The sequence below is a fragment of the Sorex fumeus genome, unplaced genomic scaffold (genome assembly GCF_029834395.1).
Source record: "Sorex fumeus unplaced genomic scaffold, SorFum_2.1 ptg000125l, whole genome shotgun sequence".
Taxonomy (NCBI): Eukaryota; Metazoa; Chordata; class Mammalia; order Eulipotyphla; family Soricidae; genus Sorex; species Sorex fumeus.
In genome coordinates, this window is record NW_026606182.1 from 5,103,506 (window position 1) to 5,123,074 (window position 19,569).

At 50.6% G+C, this 19,569-nt stretch overlaps 1 protein-coding gene across 1 annotated transcript in view; it reads left to right on the forward strand.

The window, feature by feature from the left end:
* MEI1 (meiotic double-stranded break formation protein 1) overlaps positions 1-19,569 on the forward strand; it is a 55,127-nt gene that overhangs the window by 2,622 nt on the left and 32,936 nt on the right. Inside the window, 9 exon segments of the mRNA XM_056137477.1 lie at positions 899-949; positions 3,028-3,101; positions 4,626-4,731; positions 5,409-5,612; positions 7,924-8,051; positions 13,550-13,664; positions 14,500-14,616; positions 15,501-15,600; positions 15,705-15,839. Coding sequence (XP_055993452.1) covers positions 899-949; positions 3,028-3,101; positions 4,626-4,731; positions 5,409-5,612; positions 7,924-8,051; positions 13,550-13,664; positions 14,500-14,616; positions 15,501-15,600; positions 15,705-15,839 — 1,030 coding nt within the window.

Sequence of the window (19,569 nt, forward strand, 5' to 3'; positions counted from 1 at the left end):
GACTGCAGGAGTCTGCCAACTGGGTGTGACTCTGAGTCAGTTTGCCTCTCTTTTGCCTCAGTTTTTTCCTGTTTAGGATAAAATGGAGTTTAAGGTCTCTTCTCTTTCGGTGGGGTTGGTGTTTGGCCATACCCAGTGTGCTCAAGGGCTGTTCCTAGTTTCCTGGTACCTAATAAGGGGACCTAATGTGATGCCAGGGATTCACATCGGGGTTGAGACTGCAGCCAAGGCAAGTGCCTTACCTCTGTACCGTCTTCCCAGTCCAAATGTTCCAGCTCTCGGTTTCCTTCCCGCCTGTCCTCCCGTCCCCCTTTCTTCTCCTCCTTTTGGTCTTTGGGCCACACCAGAAGTGCTTAGGGTTTATTTCTGGCTCTGTGCTTAGGGAGTGATCTCATATATGGTGGTGAGCGGGACCATATATGGAAACAGGAAATTGAAGGCCCATCGGCCACATACAAAAAATGCTTAACCGCTTTATTATCTTTCCAACCCAGTCCCTTCTTTCGTATACTTCTATAGAAAGGGGACACTAACTCATATTGTGTGCTTTTCTCTGCTAAAGGCTTTTCAAGCTTTTAACTGCCAAGAATGTTCTTGAAGGGTAAGAGAACAATCCTCAAGGGTCAGGGAGGTCAACTCCTAACCGGCAGAACTAGAATTTTACCCTGGATCTGTTACAGACTATGGGGAACACAGTTTCTCTGCTGTGCCACCCTGTCTTTATCCTCTTAAAACCATAGTGGGTCATTGAAAGTCAAGGTATTTGGGGCTGAGGATAGAATTTAACTGTGACAGTGCTTAAAGCTGCTATTAGTCTTAGAATTCACAGTGTGCCTTTGGGGCTTTGTTTCTCTTTTAACTACTAACCATCCCCCCTCTCGTGTCCCTTGTTTCCAAGGACTGTTATGCAAGACGGAAGACGGAAATCTCACCAACCTCTGTATCGAGGGTAAGGCAGAACTGTGCACTTGGCCTTTGATACTGGGGCTTTGAGCCTGAACTGAAGCTCTGACTATTTGACTATTAGAGGCCAATGAAATGTGTCATTTTAGACACAGGACTCATTTCGTTGTCAATCATGAATTCTGCATTTTTGTCTTGATCACTTTCGCAGTGTAGGGTGCTGTGACAAATGATACTAGGAGTACATAGATTATAATATAGTACCTGGCTAGAGCGATAGCATAGTGGTAGGGCATTTGCCTTGCACGCTGCCGACCCAGCCGACCCGGCTTCAATTCCTCTGCTCCTCTCGGAGAGCCCGGCAAGCTACCGAGGGTATCTCGCCCGCATGGCAAATCCTGGCAAGCTCCCTGTGACGTATTCGATATGCCAAACACAGTAACAACAAGTCTCACAATGGAGACGTTAATGGGCCTGCTCGAGCAAATCGATGAACAATGGGAGAACAGTTGACAGTGACAGTGGCCTGGCTGCTAGGTTTTCACAGTGAAGAGGAGAGATTGGCTGGTCAGTAGTCAGAGTCAGTGAGCACTGTTGGAAAGACATGTACAAAACTCTATTTTTAACACACATGTAATAAAGTGTCAGCAGATGTGTGCATGTAGGTGGTGGTTATGATGTGAAATGACTTGTTTTACCCATAATGGGATTGAGAAGAACGAAGACAATTGTCGGGGGTGGTGAGATGAGCTTATACAAAGTACAGCGTGACCTAACGGGGGATGGCTAGAATATTGCAATGTGGTTGTAGAGTTTCAGCCCAGCTCTTGAAAGCAAAGTACGGGGGACCCAGTTGGGGCTCTGAGACAAAAGGGTAATAACTAGATTAGTACATTCCTTTGTTTGGTGTCCACACCAACTTCTGCACATATTTCAACTCCCGAAGAACTACAACTTTGGTTTTGCCTGGAATGATGTACTGTCTTTCATACAGTGGAGCTCTTCCCTGTCGCCACTATTATGAGACGAAGAGTTCCAGTAATAATTATATCAATTTCTGGGTATCATGTCTGTGGACTGTGATTCTTGATTTCCAAAACCAGCCACAGCACTTTCTGAATATTTTGTTCCTGAGGAGTGATTTTTGGGGTACGGAGGGTCCCCTTGAGCAGTGCTCAGGGTCCTGAGTGCCACTCTTGGAATTGATGGTTTCTGTTTGTTTCGGACCACACCAGGCTGTGCACAGAGATCACTCCTAGTGGGGCTCGGGGGACCATATGGGGTGCTGGGGATTGAACCTGGCTTGGCTGCACGAAAGGGCAGTGTTTTACCTACTGTACTATCAGGCCTGAGAGAGCCACACTTGGCATCACTCACCAACTTGGCTGGACAGTTGAGAGCTGGGGCCCAAAGATGAGCTAGGAACTTCCGAGGCCAACCCAGTGGTGCTTAAGGCCCCCACGGCTACACCTGGCCCTGCTAAGGGTCCTCTGGAGTTACACCTCACCGTGCTAAGGGGACCAGTTTGAACTCCATTCCTACCAAATTCTTGGATGTGCCTCTGACTACTGAGATAGCTCTCTTGTTCCTAGAGATGAAATTTTAAAGGTGACCTACAAATAATAAGGAAAAGAGAGAAAAGTAGCTAATACTTATAGACAATAGATAGATAGATAGTTAGATAGATACTCTCCTCTTGTTGCATCCTTTCCTTAATCAGTCACGCAAAGGTAGTCATGTTTATAATTTCATTTTCCATTTTCCATTGCCCATTTCATGTATAAGCTTCCTAGGTGCTGCTAATGTCCGGTCTTGTTGAGAACCACTGATTTAAAGCAGCGGAGAAAGCCTGAAGCCCTTTGATTTGGATACTCACACATTGTTTAATGTAGCAGATAGAGAAGACTCCTACCAATTGGCATAGGCAAATCACTACTCTGTACTCGCTTTGAGTCAGACTAAGACAAGTAAATTCTGGGCTGCAGATGTAACTGAGTGGTAGAACTCTTGCATGTATGAGACCCTAGGTTCAGTCTACAATAAGGGAAGAAAAAAGGCTAGGTAGATCCTGGGCTCTGGGTTGTCTTCTGATGCTTAGTAATGCTGCTGTGTCTATGTGCTCAGTCCTTATCCAGCTTACAACTCAGCTGAAACTCGAGCAGACCGTCCATTGCCTGCTGGATGAGTGCCACAGAGAGGTCAGTAAGCGGCTGTGCGTTCTTGAGTACCTGTCAGGATCCTCAGACATTAGCCAGACTTGCTGGATAGATGAGAGACCGAGATTCCGGGAGGAAAAGCGACTTAACCGCACACACTGAGTCATTGGCATAGTTTGCTTTTTGCAGCTTCCTTCCTGCCCCTTTCAGCCCCTCCATTGCTACCGGCACACCCAGTCTTTCGGGTATAACCATTACTTGACTTACTCTCTGTCTTCCTAAACATAATACAGATTTTCCCTGATTAAGTCACTGCCTCTTTTAGTGTCACATTTTTGGTTTGGATTGTATATTTCATTGAATACTGAAGGTACTTGCTTTGATCAGCATCTTAAATAAATGCCAACTTGTTTTGTGTTTTCTTTTCTTTTTTTTTGCTTTTTTTTGGGTCACACCCAGCGATACTCAGGGGTTACTCCTGGCTCTGCACTCAGGAGTTCCTCCTGGCAGTTCTCGGGGAACCATATGGGATGCTGGGAATCGAACCCGGGTCAGCTGCATGTAAGGCACACACCCTCCCCACTGTACTATTGCTCCGGCCCCTTGTGTTTTTTTTTTGTTTGGACTCCACCTGGCCATATTAGGTAATGGGGCTGTTACCTCTAGCTTGGTGTTTGGGGGTCACAGTCAGCAGCATTTGGAGAAACGTTCTGTGTGGGGTTCAAACCTGAACTTCCTGCCAGCTGAGCTTGCATTCTCTCTATCCAAGCCGAGCTTGGAGCTCTCTCCCTGCTCCCATAACTTGCTTTCTTCAGTTTAGTCAAAGGCGTCAATTAAACGAGCAGTTCTCGTTGTTTAAGATGTAGAAATAGGGGCCGGAGCAATAGTACAGTGGGTAGGGCATTTGCCTTGCATGCGGCCCACCCGGGTTCTGTGCTCAGCATCCCTTATGGTCCCCCGAGCACTGCTAGGAGTAATTCCTTAGTGTAGAGCCAGGATTAACCCCTGAGCATCACTGGGTGTGACCCCCCCCCAGAAAAAGATATATAAATCATATCATAATTATGGGGGCCGGAGCTATTGTACAGTGGATGGAGTGTTTGCCTTGCATGATCCTCGGCATCCCACATGTTCACCTGCGTAAACCCCGAGCATTGCCAGGGGTAGCCCCAAAACTTTTTTTTGGGGGGGTCACACCCAGCGATGCTCAGGGGTTACTCCTGGCTCTGCACTCAGGAATTACCCCTGGCGGTGCTCAGGGGATCATATGGGATGCTGGGAATCGAACCCGGGTCAGCTGCGTGCAAGGCAAACACCCTACCGGCTGTGCTATCACTCCAGCCCCCCCAAAACTTAAAAAAAAAAGATTTAGAAATAATATTATAATCATTTATTTTTTCTTCTCTCCCCCTCGCATCCCTTTATTGCTGCTGTTGGGATAATCAGGGTTTTTGGTGCAGGGGGCCTGGTCATGGTGGGAGAGGCGGGCTACTGGAGCTGGTGTGCATCTTCGTGGACATCTGTCTCATCTCGCTGATCAAGCCGGTGTGTGTTTACTTTCCGCAGATGTGTGACGTACCCTCCACACACGGCAGCCTGGCTCTGCTTACCCTTCTTGGCAAGTTGGTAGATGCCATCCCTGCCGTGGCGGACACGCTTGTGACAGAGCACAGTGAGTGACCCCTGGGAATGAGCAGGCTCCCACCTGCTCTGTCACTTTTTCATCTGGCTGGTCCCCTCACTGGTCCCCTCACGGGTCTTTATTTTCCTTCTTTGCTCTTTCAGTTTCCTTGTTGACATGTACTCTGTGTTGACCAATTTGAGAAGAGTTAGTTCTTCGATTATAATCTTTAGCTAGTTCTGCTCTTTGTTTTGGGGGCTGCTTCAGGGCCTATACCTGGTTCTGTGCTCAGGCCTGACCCCTGGCCATGCACAGGAACCGTATGTCATGCTGGGGATTTGAACCTGGGATGGGCTGCATGCCAGGCAAACACCTTATCCCCCATACTATCTCTCCGGCCTTCTGTTCATTGCTTTAACACTGATTAAGTACCTCCCAGACAATATCTTTTTGAATAGAAGGAATTATGTCTGGAATAGAAGCACCTATTTCCCCACCTCCCTTGTTATCAGTAAGATGTAAAATAATTCCTTCTCACAAAGGGTTTATCCAACAGTAAAACACTTAACTTCTCTAAGCCTTAGTTTTCCCTTTCCCTTAAGTGCCCTGAAAGCATTTATTGTGGGGATTATCAGGGATTACTTAACTTCCCTTTGAGGGTCATAGTTTGGGGTTTCATTTACTATTGACGTTGCAATGTTCCTCGGTCCCTTGGCTGTTTTGGACAGGTAATCTGATGGAGCATCTGTTACGAGGTTTAGTCTACCCCAGTGAGGGGGTGCAAGCTTCCGTCTGTTACCTCTACGGGAAACTCTACTCCTCACCAGGGGCAGCTGAGATGCTTTCTGGCCATTTTCGGGAGAAGTTATGTCCCCTCTTCCTTTCTACCCTGGATAGTGCCCAGACAAAGGAGCTCCAGATCAACTGCTTGGGTAAGTCAAGGAGCCGTCGATGAGGGCAGCTTTTTTCTTTGCTTAACTTAGTTCTGGATCCAGCCCACGTGTGAGTCATATACTCAGGCCCCACCCCAAAGCCGAGAACAGCTTTTGAGGCCTGGCTTGAGAAATTGAGATATTGGTTGCTTTGGTGTTGGGGGATGGGGGATGGGGGTAGTTTGCTGCTTTGCGAAGGTTAGAGACTACGAGGCTGGATGGTGAGAAACACAGGCTGTCTGAGAGCTGCCTGGAGTTGCTGTGGGCCCTGACACATCTCCTGTAGAAGGAGAAGAGGAAAGAAAGTGGGAAGAAGCTTTTCTGCCTCCGGCCTTCACTGTCTGGCGTGGTGTGTCCTGTTGGTGCTGCCAAGTCGATCTTCATGCTGCGCCCTACATCCTGTCAGCCTCCTAGGTGACACTGTGGTGTCTCTGGCCCCAGGGGAATGGCCTGGTTCTCTACTTGTTATTTGAAGTGCTTTGGGTCCCCAGAGTATTCAGGCGGCCTCTTCTGTCACTGCTTCCTGTGCACACACAAGAGATCCATCAAGTGCTGCTTCTCAGGGTGCTGTCCTGGTTTTGTTTTTTTGCAGGGGCCTCACTGAGGGATGCTCAGGACTTACTCCTGGCTCTACACTCAGGGATTATTCTTGGCAGGACCACGGGGAGCAGATAGGGTGCCGGGGAATGAACCCTGGTCAGCTAGGCATATATGCAGGGCAAACGCCCTCCCCATTGTGCTCTTTCTCTGGTCCTGGAGTTTGCATGTTTTGGACAGAGCAAGTGTCACTAGACTGGTCACCAGGTGAGGCCTCGTGCGGGGCAGGAGCACCAGGGGGCACGTGGTCTGTGGCACGCTGTTTCTCTTCTCTGCTCCTCCATTCACTCTCTGACGAGCACTCCAGCCGCACCAAGTGAGCAGATCCGTTCTGAGTAGGCCTCTGCTGTGCCTGGGGTCAGCCTGGCGTCAGCCTGGGGTCACACACGACTGTGGCAATCAAGTGTGGCCAGCTGGAACCCAGTGCAATGACTGGGTGGGATTCCCATCAGCACGGTATTAGAAGTCCTCACGAGACACAAGCAAAACCAAGGCATAAAAGGAAAGTAAAATAGGCTATAGATGAGTCCGTCTTACATAGATGAGTTCATTTTTTTTTCCTTTTTTTGGGTCACACCTGGCGATGCTCAGGGGTTACTCCTGGCTCTGCACTCAGGAGTCACTCCTGGCGGTGCTCAGGGGACCATATGGGATGCTGGGAATCGAACCTGGGTCGGCCATGTTGGCTGCGTGCAAGGCAAGCGCCCTACCCGCTGTGCTATCGCTCCAGCCCCCAGATGAGTTCATTTTATAGATAGAAAACTTTACAGAACCCACAAAATGTCAGAACTAATAAATAAATTCAGTATAGGATACAAAGCCCTTTGTGTGTCTATCACAGTGAGCCATTTGGGAAAATGGAGAAAAGCTGGTGGGGGGGCCGGACGGCACGGGGACCAGGAATGCAACGTATGGGACCCTGATTATGGCCCCCACCTGCATGGTTCTCCAGCACGGTGGGGTAGCCCTGGAGGCTCCTGAGCATGACAGTGTTGAAGTGGCCCCCGAGGCCAAGCTGGGTGACCTCCAAGTTCCGGAATGGCCCACGCAGTTCTGCATCCTCGAAGCCAGCATTGAACTACCCAGCCCTGTTGGCTGAGTGGAGTTGCCTCCATGTCCTTTGAGCACTGCTTGGGAGTCACCTCTTCAGATTAATAAAACAATTTCTTATTTACAGTAGCATGAAAAAGATTAAGAGAGAGAGAGAGCGAGAGAGCGAGAGAGAGAGTGAGCAATGGGGAAGGTGCTGGCCTTGCCTGAGATTCTATCCCTGCCCTGCATAAGGTCCCCCAAACGTTGCCAGGAATGGTCCTTGAGCACAGTGCCAGGAATAAACCCTGAGCATTTCCCAGTGTAACCCCCCAAATAAACAAAGCAACAACAAAAACCCATAAACAGGGCTGGAGAGATAGCACAGTGGGTAGGGCGTTTGCCTTGCACACGGCCGACCCGGGTTCGATTCCCAGCATCCCATATGGTCCCCTGAGCAACGCCAGGAGTAACTCCTGAGTGCAGAGCCAGGAGTAACCCCTGTGCATCTCCAGGTGTGACTGAAAAAGCAAAAAAAAAAAAATACCCATAAACAAAACAAAAAGATTAAAGACAGGGATATTTCGAGAGTCAGGAAGAAGTTTCTAGATCATGTCTGGGCTGCCTTAGACTGACTCTGGTGCCTGTGCTTGTCTTGACTCACTTCCAGTGCTCTTGTTTCCAGGTCTGCTGAGGCAGCTGCTGAAGTACGACCTGTTCGTGTCTGTGATCATGAGCAAGTCTGCGCTGGTGGGAAGCGCGGGTGTCGCGGGCCCGCCAGGAGCCAGCTCACTGCCCTTGGTCCTGAAAAAGGTAGCTGTCTCCTTCCTCCTGGTCTCAGTCCACTATCGAGGGAGCCTGGGTTCTCCTGCCTTGTCCCTATGCTCCACGCTGGCTGCGATTTTCTTCCTTCCTGCCTTCCTGCCTCTCCTGCATCTCCTGCCTCTGCATTCAGGATCACTCCTGGATGTGCTAGGGGAAATCTGGGAGACCGGGGCTCGAACCCAGGTTGGCCGTGTGGAAGGTCAGCATGCTCCCCGCTGTACAATCACTCGGACCCTGGCCGTGATTTTCAAGGGGTTTCTGAACTGGCCAGAATAGTGCTCTCTGAGAAGACTCAAAGTTGGTTTCTTTTCAGTTGTACGTTTTTCCAGCACGTCCTTCCCTTCACATCACATGAGAGTGAGGGGTGTCTGCAGCGACAGAAAGACATACTTCAGTTGTTTCGGGGGTAAAATTCAAGTTGGGCTCCTTGAACTGCTTACCTGAACTCTGCTTGTCCTTCTCACCTCCCGCCCTTTGCCAGCCACACACAGCAATCCCTGGCCCGCCAATGCCTGGCTGCCTCCGTCCCGGGAAGCTTTTCCCGTCCTTGGTCAGCTCATCTGTTGTTCCGCCTTCTGAGTCTCTGGGACTCCCTGTCACTTGGGTTCCCTTAGGCAGGTTGTACCCCTTTGCCCGAGTGTTATTACCTGTATTGTATCTAATTACTTGGAGCCTTGTCTTTTGTCTTTTTGCTTGTTTTGTTTTGGGTCACACCTGGTGATGCTCAGGGGCTACTTCTGGCTCTGCACTTAGAAATCACTCCTGGTGGTGCTCTGGGAACCATATGGGAAGCTGGGGATTGAACCTGGGTCGTCTGGGTGCAAGGCAAATGCCTTCCCCGCCATGCTATTTTTTCCAGCTCCTCAGGGGCTCCTCTTCACTCAATACCCAGGGGTTGCTTCAGCAGCTCTCATGAATCCAGCTTCTGCATGCAAAGCACATGTCCCATCCTCTGAGCCACCTCCCTGGATCCATTGGGGGAGGTGGTTCAGGCAGATTCTGAGTGCGGCCAGGGCTTTCCCCAGTGCTCAGCACGGGGCTTGGCAGAGCTGCTTTTTGGTTTTGTTCTGGAGACCACACACCTGGCAGTGCTTGGGACTGTTCCTGTCTCTGTGCTCAGGGGTCACTCCTGGTAGTGCTCTGGGGATCATGTGGTGCTGGGGATCAAATCAGGGTTACCCACATGAAAGCATGTGCTCAGCCTTCTGTTCCGTCTTCCTGGTTTCTGGCAGAGCTGCTGACCTTCATTTGATGGTAGTTGAACAGATTCTGGTGCTTCTGCAGAGAGGAGGAGCCCAGCGCAGAAATGGAGAGGGTTACGTGGTGGACGTTAGCAGCTAGAGCTCCCTGTCACCCTGCTTCCCAAGATGCCTCTCGAATGGCCCGTGCATTTTCTCGAATCCAGGAAATCCCCTTGCAGTTACTCTGTGTTTATTTCTCTGCTGCTGTCCAGAGTTTACAGAGCCCCTGGTCAGAACACAGGCTTGAGCCTGGCAGGGATACAAGAATTGTGCCCTCATAGGGCACCAAGGCACGGGATAGCAGAGAGGAGAGAGCACTTCCCCACTCAAGATTGCTCTGAAACACGGGTGCCTAGTCTGCAGCTCCCAGCTACAGGCATGTGCGGAGACCGCTTTCCGTTGATGACTTTGGATCATTGAGGGCTCCGTTTTATTAAGAGCACCCAGCAAACTTGGGATGAGGGTGAGCTGAGGAGGCATTTGGCACAGGTGCCTAAGGTACACAAGGGCACCCTAAAATGCTTAGCAATCAATGTTGTAATGTCGTGCTTCAAAGAATTTCCAAAAGGTCAGGGAGCTAGTATGACTAGAGGTTCAGGCACTTGCCCTAAATGCAGCAACACTGATTTGGATCCCCGGTACCACCCATGGTCCCCCCAAGCACTGCCAGGAGCGATCCCTGAGCACAGAGCCAGACACACTGCTGGGTGGGACCCAAAAAAAGCATAAAAATTAATGGAGAGGGGCTGGAGCGATAGCACAGCGGGTAGGGCGTTTGCCTTGCACACAGCCAACATGGCCGACACAGGTTCGATTCCCAGCATCCCATATGGTCCCCTGAGCACCGCCAGGAGCAATTCCTGAGTGCATGAGCCAGGAGTAACCGCTGAGCATCGCTGGGTGTGACCCAAAAAGCAAAATAATAATAATAATAATAATAATAATAATAATAAATTAATGGAGAATGCACGATGAGCAAAGTATAAAGATTTAAAAGGGAAGGGCAGCATGGGCTGGAGAGTAGCTCAGAGGCCTAGACAGCATGTTTGCATGCTGCAGCTGGTACGGTCTCCAGATACATAGTGTCCCTTGCATAGTGCCAGGAGAAATCAGGAGCACTGAGTGGGTAGGTGCCAGTAGGAGAGAGAGAGAGAGGAGGGCAGGGAGTAGAGAGAGATTTTTTTTTAATGTAGGAGTATTGCTATTTATTCAGCCATTGATTAGGCTGATTGAATTGGGCGTGAACTCCACCTTACCTTTTTTTTTCCTTTTTTTATAAATTTACTTATTGCATCACCATGAGAGCAGTTAAAGCTTTCAGGTTTAAGTCTTGGTCATACGATGATGAAACACCCATCCCTTACCAGTGCCCATTTTGCACCACCAAAACCCCCAGTATGCCCCCCATCCCACACCCTCCCCCTACCTGTGGGGCAGATGATTTCCACATTATTCAGAGAGAGATTCTTAAACCTCTATTCAGACATTTTTGTAATTGCCCAAATCGAATGCCATTCCTTTCTCCTACTGTCTAAAGATTATCCCCAAATTCAGGTCCCTGGGAATATATTTCAGTGATTGTGTAGTGCGGTTAGCAAGGTCAACCGATCATCTGTTTCATCAGATACCTACTGAGCCGCAATTCCCAGTGTTAGGCATTAATGACGTGTCAGGCACCAGGACTGTCCCGGCGTGTAAGGGGGCCTCGCCTTTGCACAGTAGGGTGGGGAAGGTGGACAAGGAAGTCGGTAATTACAGACTGTGAAAAGTGCTGGGAAGGAAACGGAGAGAAGATGGCATAGGAGAGAGAGCACCTACATCATGTGGTCAGGCCAGACTCCTCTGAAGGGCTGACATTTAGCTGACATTTGAAACATCCAAGTAATTCCCAACCTCCCTGGGAAGCTGGGAATATGGCTCAGGTCAAGGGCCTGCCTTGCATGCGGGAGACTGTGTTCAAGTCTCAGGCTGGGAAAGAAAAGCCACGGCATGCCTCAGTTAAGCCGCAGTGAAGCGGAAATGTTGGGAGAAAGGGAGCTCGTGATGTGGCGAGTGAGCAGGAAAGCGTCTGGCGTGGGAAAGAAGGAGGGAGACGAGAGGATGGGAGCAGTTCCCGTGTTCCCCAAACAGGGAGGCCTGGACTAAGGAGGTTAAGGGGTGAAGGGGGGCTGGAAGTGAAGGGGTGTTTGCCTGAAGTGGCTTGAATGGGACTGGAGATTAAGCCTGAGAACTCAGTTATCAAATCTTAATATTAGGAAATGTTTTTCGATTGGGCTGGAGCTATAGCACAGTGGGTAAGGCGTTTGCCTTGCACACGGCCGACCTGAGTTCGATTCCTCTGCCCCTCTCAGAGAGCCCAGCCAGCTACCGAGAGTATCTCACCCGCACGGCAAAGCCTGGCAATATTTGATATGCCAAACACAGTAACAAATCTCACAGTTGTGAGACGTTACTGGTGCTCGCTTGAGCCAATCAATCAACAACGGGAGGACAGTGCAGTGCTACAGTTTTTGGAGTTTGGACGATACCCAGCAGTGCTAGCGGGGTCTGCTCCTGGCTTTGTGGGTTCAGCTGCATGCAAGACAAATCCCTGTACTACCTTAATTAAGATTTCTGACAGATATGTTGTTGTAATTTTATGACAGAAAGATAGGGTTGGGATGTTTTTCAGTATAATAAGGAACATTCATTTTGAACCAGAACTCTAGTTCATTGTTTTGCTTAATGGATAAATATATTTTTCTAAGACACATTCCCACCCCATTTCACAGAGCTGAAATTGGGAGACATTTTACCATCAATGGTGTGTCATAGTTTAATTATAGCTCTTTTCCTTTTTCAGTACTACATGAAATAATGGTTTGCTTGACATCAGTAGCATCTTAAAATACAGTACTTCATTTCTTTTATAAAAGAAATCAAGATAGTGATTAACTTCTAGAAATCCTTTTGCATTCCAGCAGAAGTTGCTTATGTGTCTGTTTGTAAGTCCAGTGTAACTGAATTGAGTCTAGACATCTTGCAGTCCTCAGCTGCCCTTTACTAGACATGAACTTGACTGTCCTTTTCCTTTGAAGCTAAAATTAAGACGGCTTTTTCCCCCTTTTTTTCTTTTTTGGGGGGAGGCACACTCACCTGTGATCAGGGGGTTACTGCTGGCTCTGCACTTAGGAGTCACTTCTGGTGGTGCAGGGAACTACGTGGGGTACAAAGAATCATATTGGTGGGGCTTGGGGACCACATGGTATGCTCGGGATCAAAGGCAAGTGCCCTCCCCACTGCATTATCTCTCTTGCCCCTCACTGAAATGTTTTGAGTAGAGTAATAGTCTGATCTCGAATTCTAATGGGGGGCATCTCACTTGTAGGAAGTTTCCGAGAGTTGGTCTTGGGTGACCTGTTTCTGCCTAGTTCTTGTCACTTACTAGCTATGGGGCTGTTCATTAGCTGTGGGGTTCATTAACATGAGCTTTTATTCCTCCTGTGTGTGCTGAGGGTCCCCCAAACAACCCTTAGATTCAGTGACTCGTGTCTACCTGTACCCCTAGTGAGGAGTTTTTAACAGTGAAAGGAGAGCGAGTGAAGCAAGCAGGAGAGAAAGGGTTGGGGCAGGCGCCAGCCCACACTTCTGTGAGTGCTTCTGCCCAGGAACTGCGGCCTGCTCCGGATTCCTCACAGGAGCAGTGCTGCCTTTGGGGAAGCTTGGGAAAGACTCAGGGCAGGGTTTGTGCGAGGGCTGGCCAGTCACTGCCAGGCGTCCAGGATAGACACTGCACAGCTTGGGCACAGATGGCCACACTCGCCGTGGGAACCCTCCCCTAATCCAGCTTCTCCAACCCAGTCACAGGCCAGCCTTGCAGGCAGGGCTTTCTAGAACCAGCTGTTCTTTTCTGCGTACTCTGAAGTGGGGCTCACACAGACCCTGTCCTCGAGTCTCAGCCCTGCTGCAGACATCAAGAACATAGGGAAGTCCTGTCAGGAAAGGCTGTCCCCTCCAGATGGCATCTCTTCGGGTGCCTCTGTGGGCTTGGTATTGTTGGGTTTCCCCCCTGCCTGCTCACTCTTCTTTCCTGAGTCCAGAGTGGCCTCGCAGAGCATTGTTGGGAGGGACCGTCTGTGATGGAGTCCAGGAGGATGCAGACATCCCTGAGGCTCTCTGAGGGGGTTGGAGATCCTAGTGGCACTCGGCTCACGTCCTCCCATCAGTCTGACTCTCAGGGACATGGTCTGCTGCCTTTTTCTCCAGCTCCTCCTCTCGAGAGACGAGACGCTGCAGGTGGCCAGCACGCACTGCATCGCCGCGGTGCTCGTCCACTCTCCTGCACAGCACGCCCCGGCCTTCCTCCACGCTGACATCCCGGGTAAGGCCCTGCTTGCCCTCTCCTCTGAGGACCCCAGAGCCCCGCAGCGGGCCTGTTGGGGGCTGCAGGTACCTAGAACCTTCTGTTTGTGATATTTGTCCTTTCTCGGGTCCTGGCGTATGGTGTGGGTGCACACTCCCAGGACCGCATTTGGGTGCTCGCAAGGGCAGGGAAATGAAGGCTCAAAGTAGGGAAGCCACTAGCTGGAGTGGACAAGGCCAGTCATCGGTGGGTCAAGACATAGAGGGTGATTATTTTCTCCCTGTCCTTGTCTTGTTTAAAAGAGGAAACTGGGGGGCTGGAGAGATAGCACAGCGGATAGGGTGTTTACCTTGCACGCAGCCAACATGGCCAACACAGGTTTGATTCCCAGAATCCCATATGGTCCCCCGAGCACCGCCAGGAGCAATTCCTGAGTGCATGAGCCAGGAGTAACCCCTGAGCATCGCCAGGTGTGACCCCCCCAAAACAAAAACAAAAAAAAAAAGAGGAAACTGGGGCCCAAAGAGAGGTAGACATAGAGGACAGATGGAAGCCAGGTGACTGTCAGGGTCCCAGCTTATGGTGCTGCAGAGTCGGGGACCCACCGTCCCGAGAGTGAGGGGGAGGTTCCAGCCCCGTCGTGACAGAGCTCTGCTCTCCCTGCGCCGTGTCTCTCCATTCCGGAGGACACGGCTGTTCTCCAGGCTTGCCTTCCAGCTCACGACCGTGTCTGTCGCGCAGGGATGTGAAGAGATGAAGTGGCAGGCGCGAGGTGCTGGCTCCCGGGAGGCCCCGGGGAAGGGAGCACGAGCCTGTCGCTGTCGCTGACTGCTTTCTCTGCTTCCTTGGCCAGAGTTCCTCTTTGAGCATCTGTCCTCTCCCAGCGACGTGCTTGTCTGGTTCAGCTACAGCTGCTTGATCCTTCTGGCGGAAGAGCCGCTCTTCTTCTCCAAGTGCCACACGGTGTACGGTTGGTAGTGGCCGGCAGCAGACACAGTGGTGGGGACTTGCTGGAGGGGGCTCTGGCCTGTCACTTGGGTTCCCTCAGATTCCGTCTGCAGGCGTGCTGCCTCTCATGGCTGAGGAACCTGCGTTCAGTCAGGCAAGGGCATCCTACAAGGCACTCAGTGAATTCCTCCTGGGCCCGAGGAGGGACTTTATTTTTTAATTATTTAGTTAAAATTTTGTGTGGTTTTGTTTGGGCCACACCCAGCAGTGCTCAGGGCTTACTCCTGGCTCTCTGCTTCGGAATCCCTCCTGGCAGGGCTCAGGGGATCCTGTTTGTGCCAGGAATTGAACTTGGGTTAGCTGCGTGCCTAACCCCTGTGGGGACCCTGTGGCATGCCAGGAATTGAACTCGGCTCAGCAGCGTGCCTACCCCCTATACTATTGCTCTGGCCCTGACAGGGACTTTCTCAAACCATCTCTGCATTTGAGAGCACATTCAGTCATTTGCCTTCTGTTCTGTTCCTAGACGCCAGGCTGGGACCTAGAGACTTAGAGATATGGAGCAGGTGGGCCCTCCGTCTGGAAGCAGATACCCCCACGCTGATAGAAGTACAGGCGTGGAAGGAAGAGGGAGGCTCTTAGCTTTGCCCGAGTGGATTTGGGAAGACTGCCTGGAGGAAGGGAATTCTGATCTGATATCCTGGAAGAATAGCATCTTCTGGAGAAGCTTTAGCTCATCTAGCTCACCCAGTGGCTTTCACCCAGGGCCTTTGCTAAGTGCTCGTGCTGGACTTGGGGTTAACCAAAGCGAGCGAGAGAAGGCACCGTGGTTGACTTGCTCGAGCCCTGCGGGCAAGCCCTCAGGCCGCTGTGAGAGTGAGCACTGGGCTCTGGTCTCTGCCTTAGGGATTGAGTCTGTGGTGCAAAGCCTACAGAGAAGCCTGAGGAGCAACAACCCAGAGCTGCACAAGCAGGGTCTGCTGCTGTTGGCTGAGATCCTGACTCGGTGAGTCTGGCCTGCAGTGGTGTGGCGAGAGAGCAAGGGGGTCAGTGAGCTCTGTGCCCGGAGCTCGCACCCTCACCCTGCGTGTCCCTGCACACTGTCCCCAGGCAGCCCGAGGAGATCAGGCTGTTCGGCAGCGCCGCCCTGTGTGGTGACACCAGCCGAGCCCTCCAGGAGGCAGTGAGCAGCCCAGTGCTGGAGGTGGCGGCCGAGGCCGTGAAGGCCGCGTCAGCCTTTCTGAGGTGAGGGGCCCGCGTGGGCCATCGGAGGGAGGTTCTTCACTCCCACTTGGTTCTCTTTTTCTGGGACCATTCTATTATGGAATAGTCTGGATTGGACATCTAAGTCTGCTTTGTTTTCTGACAGTTTTCCCGGTTTGTCACTCTCCAAAAGGACGGTCTTCAATGGGTGAATTGGGGGGTGGTCTCCCAAACAGTCTTTCTTGAGCCCTTCCTTGGGGATTCTCAGCCAGCTGGGCCAGGGTTTTGGTACCAAGACTTCAAGGTTCCTGGACCGCCCTTCTGGTCTCCAGGACTTGGGGGACCCCCATGGTGCCGGGATCACACTGGGCTTGGCAGCATGCGAGGCAAGTGCCTTCGTCTTATCCTCTCTCTGGCCCCTGGGAGGTTTCCTTGGCTTTGTCTTTTGACCTTTCTCTTGAGTTCTCTCTGCTTTCATGTTTTTAATATGGAAGTGTTCTTTTTAGTTCTTTATGCTTTTTCCCCCAAATAGTACTTTATTTTGTTTTTATTTCATGGATATGATTCTTTTTACCTGTGCCAGGAATTGAACCTAGGGCCTCACAGATACATGGCCAAATCCCAGCCCAGAATTCTTAAAATTTAAGGGAGAATTTTGTAAAAGTAGTCATTTCCTTTCAGTTGCTTTTTGTTTGTTTCTCTTTCAATTTGGAAAGGTTTTTTGGTTGGTTTGTCTTTCAATGCATAATGTTTGGCTAACTTATATTTCAGGGTAGCCCCCAAAAATGTACATGGGGATTCTGCGCACTATGGGCAGTTGGAGGTGATGGGCTGCAGCAAGGAGGCACAGCCTGAGGGTTTGCTGAGGAAAGCCCTGATGCCAGTCCTGTTTGGTCTCAGGCTGTCTGGCTGGCGGAGGACACAGCCCAGTGTCCTGCAGAGGGGGTGCGCCTGGTGCTCCCATTCTGGGACAGAGTAGAGCGCCTGTGTCCCTCCTCCCACTGCATTCAGTACAGAACCTGTCTGAGCGCTGAGGCTCTTCAGTAGACCTTAGAGAACAAACCTCCAGTTTTCTGCCTGTGGGGGTACTGCTTTGCTGTGAAGGTGGAAGAAACTGGTCCAGTTGTTTCTTTTTGGAGATGCCAGATCCTTCTTTTTTCCAGAGGACCGTGCACTGTGGGAGGCCCGCCTGGGGCACCCACATACACTTCAGCCCTTGAGCCATCTTTCCAGCCGCCAGACCATTTTAAATTTATTATTAGTATTACATTTGATTTCTCACAATGGAGACATTACTGGTGCCCGCTTGAGCAAATCGATGAACAACAGGACAACAGTGCTACAGTGCTATTATATTTGATTTGGGGGCCATGCCTGGCAGTGCTCAGGTCTTACTCCTGGCTCTGTGCTCAGGGATCACACCTGGCAAGTGTGTGATCTGGGATACCTGGGATTGAACCTGGGTCAGCCATGTGCGAGGCCTTGCCCACTCACTGTACTATTTTTCTGGGCCCCCAAGTATTGAACTTTCTATCCAGGTGCATTGAATATTGCTGGGGGTGGCCCCCTGGTTCTCTGAGCACTGCTTGGGAGTAGTCCCCAAATAAAACAAAGAAAATGTGGGTCTTTTTCCATAGTTTTAGAAGCTGGGAAACAAATCAATATGACTGGACTGAAATCAAGGTGTCTCCAGGATCGCCCGTCCTGAGGCTCCCGAGGACAATCCTTCCTTGCCTCTTGTGTTCCTTGGCTGACCACGGCGCTCGCCAAGGTCTGAGCTCTCTGTGGTGGTGCTCCTGTGCACGATTCCTGGGATTCACACTCGTGGAGGCGCACAGCTTCTCCTAGCGGTGCCCCCCAGGGGGTGCTGCCTTCCTGCGATACCTGCATGTCCGTGTGGTTACTCCCCTTTTGTGGTACGTCCTCACACCTGTGTCATGGCTGGAAGTCACTTGTGGCACCAGGGATCACTGCAGAGCTGCCAGCCTCTAATGGTGGCATTGCCAATTGTGCTCGGAGCATGTGGGACACTGGATTGTGGGCTGGTGGCCATATGCTTGCAGGCCAGGTGCTCTAAGCCACTGCGCCTTTCCTCCAGGCCGCTAGTGGGTTCCTTTCAAAATACAAGGGAACGGTTCACTGGATGACAGAGATGGACAGAAGGTTGGGATGGAGCGGGGTCATCTCGCACTACCCACCCCCTGAAGGAAGCAACTTTCTTCGGTTTCAGTTCGGATGAGTCATCCCTATATCTCTAAGCAGAATCCTTATAATGCTCTTTTCTTTGTGAACTTAGGGCATACTTTATTGTCTTGCCAGTAAGAAAGACCAGATTTAGCTCCTCTTAGATTCTTTACATATTGTTGGCATTTTTGCTACTTAATATTTTATGTCTTCAAAATACTTAAAACTTGTAATTCCCCCCCCTCAACTTGAAACATTACTTCTTGTCTTCCCCCATGGCTGAGTATATTAGGACCCCAGCTCCTTCTCCCTGCCTTCTGCTTCTTAATGTCAATTTGCTGTACCTTTAATTTTACATTGTAAAGGTTGTTAATATTTATAGTCTTTCTGTAACCAGATTTAAGTCTGTGATTTGACTCTAGGTTAGTTCTAAAAATTGAAACAAAAATAACATTTACATAACAATGACTTCAGTTGCCTCTTTCTCTCCTTTGTCCTTTTGTGGATTTGTATCTCTAAATCTGGGCCATGAAGCCCAGTGAGGCTGATGAGTAACCCAGCAGGTAACAAAGGCACCAAATAAGAACAGTGCTGATCAGCAGCAGAGCTGGCAGCCTCCTGAAGGGCAGAGGTCGGTTTTGGGGGACCAGCATCTTGGCCGGAGGTACTCTGAGGAAGGAGAGGGTTTGGGTTTGGAGCAGGGCCAGGGGTTCCGGGCTGAAAGGGATCCCACGGAGGGCTACCACTGGCCCCCGCAGCTTCCAGGTGGTGACACGTGCTTGAAGAAGCCTGAGAGCTGGTTAGGTAGAGTTGTGGCGAGTAGGGGTTGAAGTGACAGTGCGGCCCGTGAGGCACTTGCTTTGCACACAGTTGACCAGAGTTCCATTTCTCCCGCACCCCATATGTTCCCCCCGAGCACTGCCAGGAGTCAGTCCTAAGAGCTGAGCCAGCAGTAAGCACTGGGCACCGGGCACCGCTGGATGTGGCCCCAAAACAAAAATTGAGGAGAGTAATGGGGAGGGAGGAGTTCTTAATCCACTGTTTTTGTTTGTTTGTTTTTTGTTTTTTAAACTTGTGACTTGAACTACCCAGATTGTTTGCTGAGGTGGTTCCTGAGGGGTGCAGGGCTTCACAGGGTGTCTAGGAAGGAAGGAAGAGTGAGGAGCGAGAACTACTGACTCAGATTTACTGATGATCGAGGCAGGGCTTGATGACCAGTGTAGACAGAAAGTGCGAGCTTCTAGAAATAAGTAAGAGGAAATCAAGTCTCCTCGCTGTCTAATTTGCTTTGCGTGTGTCAGGAGTTCCCAGCAGATTACTGTCATTGCCTGAAAAGATGCTGGGGTGGGTCTGGCGAAGTTTCTCACCCTCGCCGGCCTTGGTTCCTCTTAGCCGCTACACTGGTGTGGACAGCATCTCTCAACAGCTTGTGTCCTCGAAGGGCCTGTGAACGTGACCTTATTCGGAAATAGGGCCTGTGTAAATGCAGTCTCTTTAAGATGAAGTCATAAGCTTGGAATCTAAAGCCAGTGGCTGGCTTCTGTATAAGGACAAGGGTCGGTACAGCGACATGGGCAGACACAGGGGA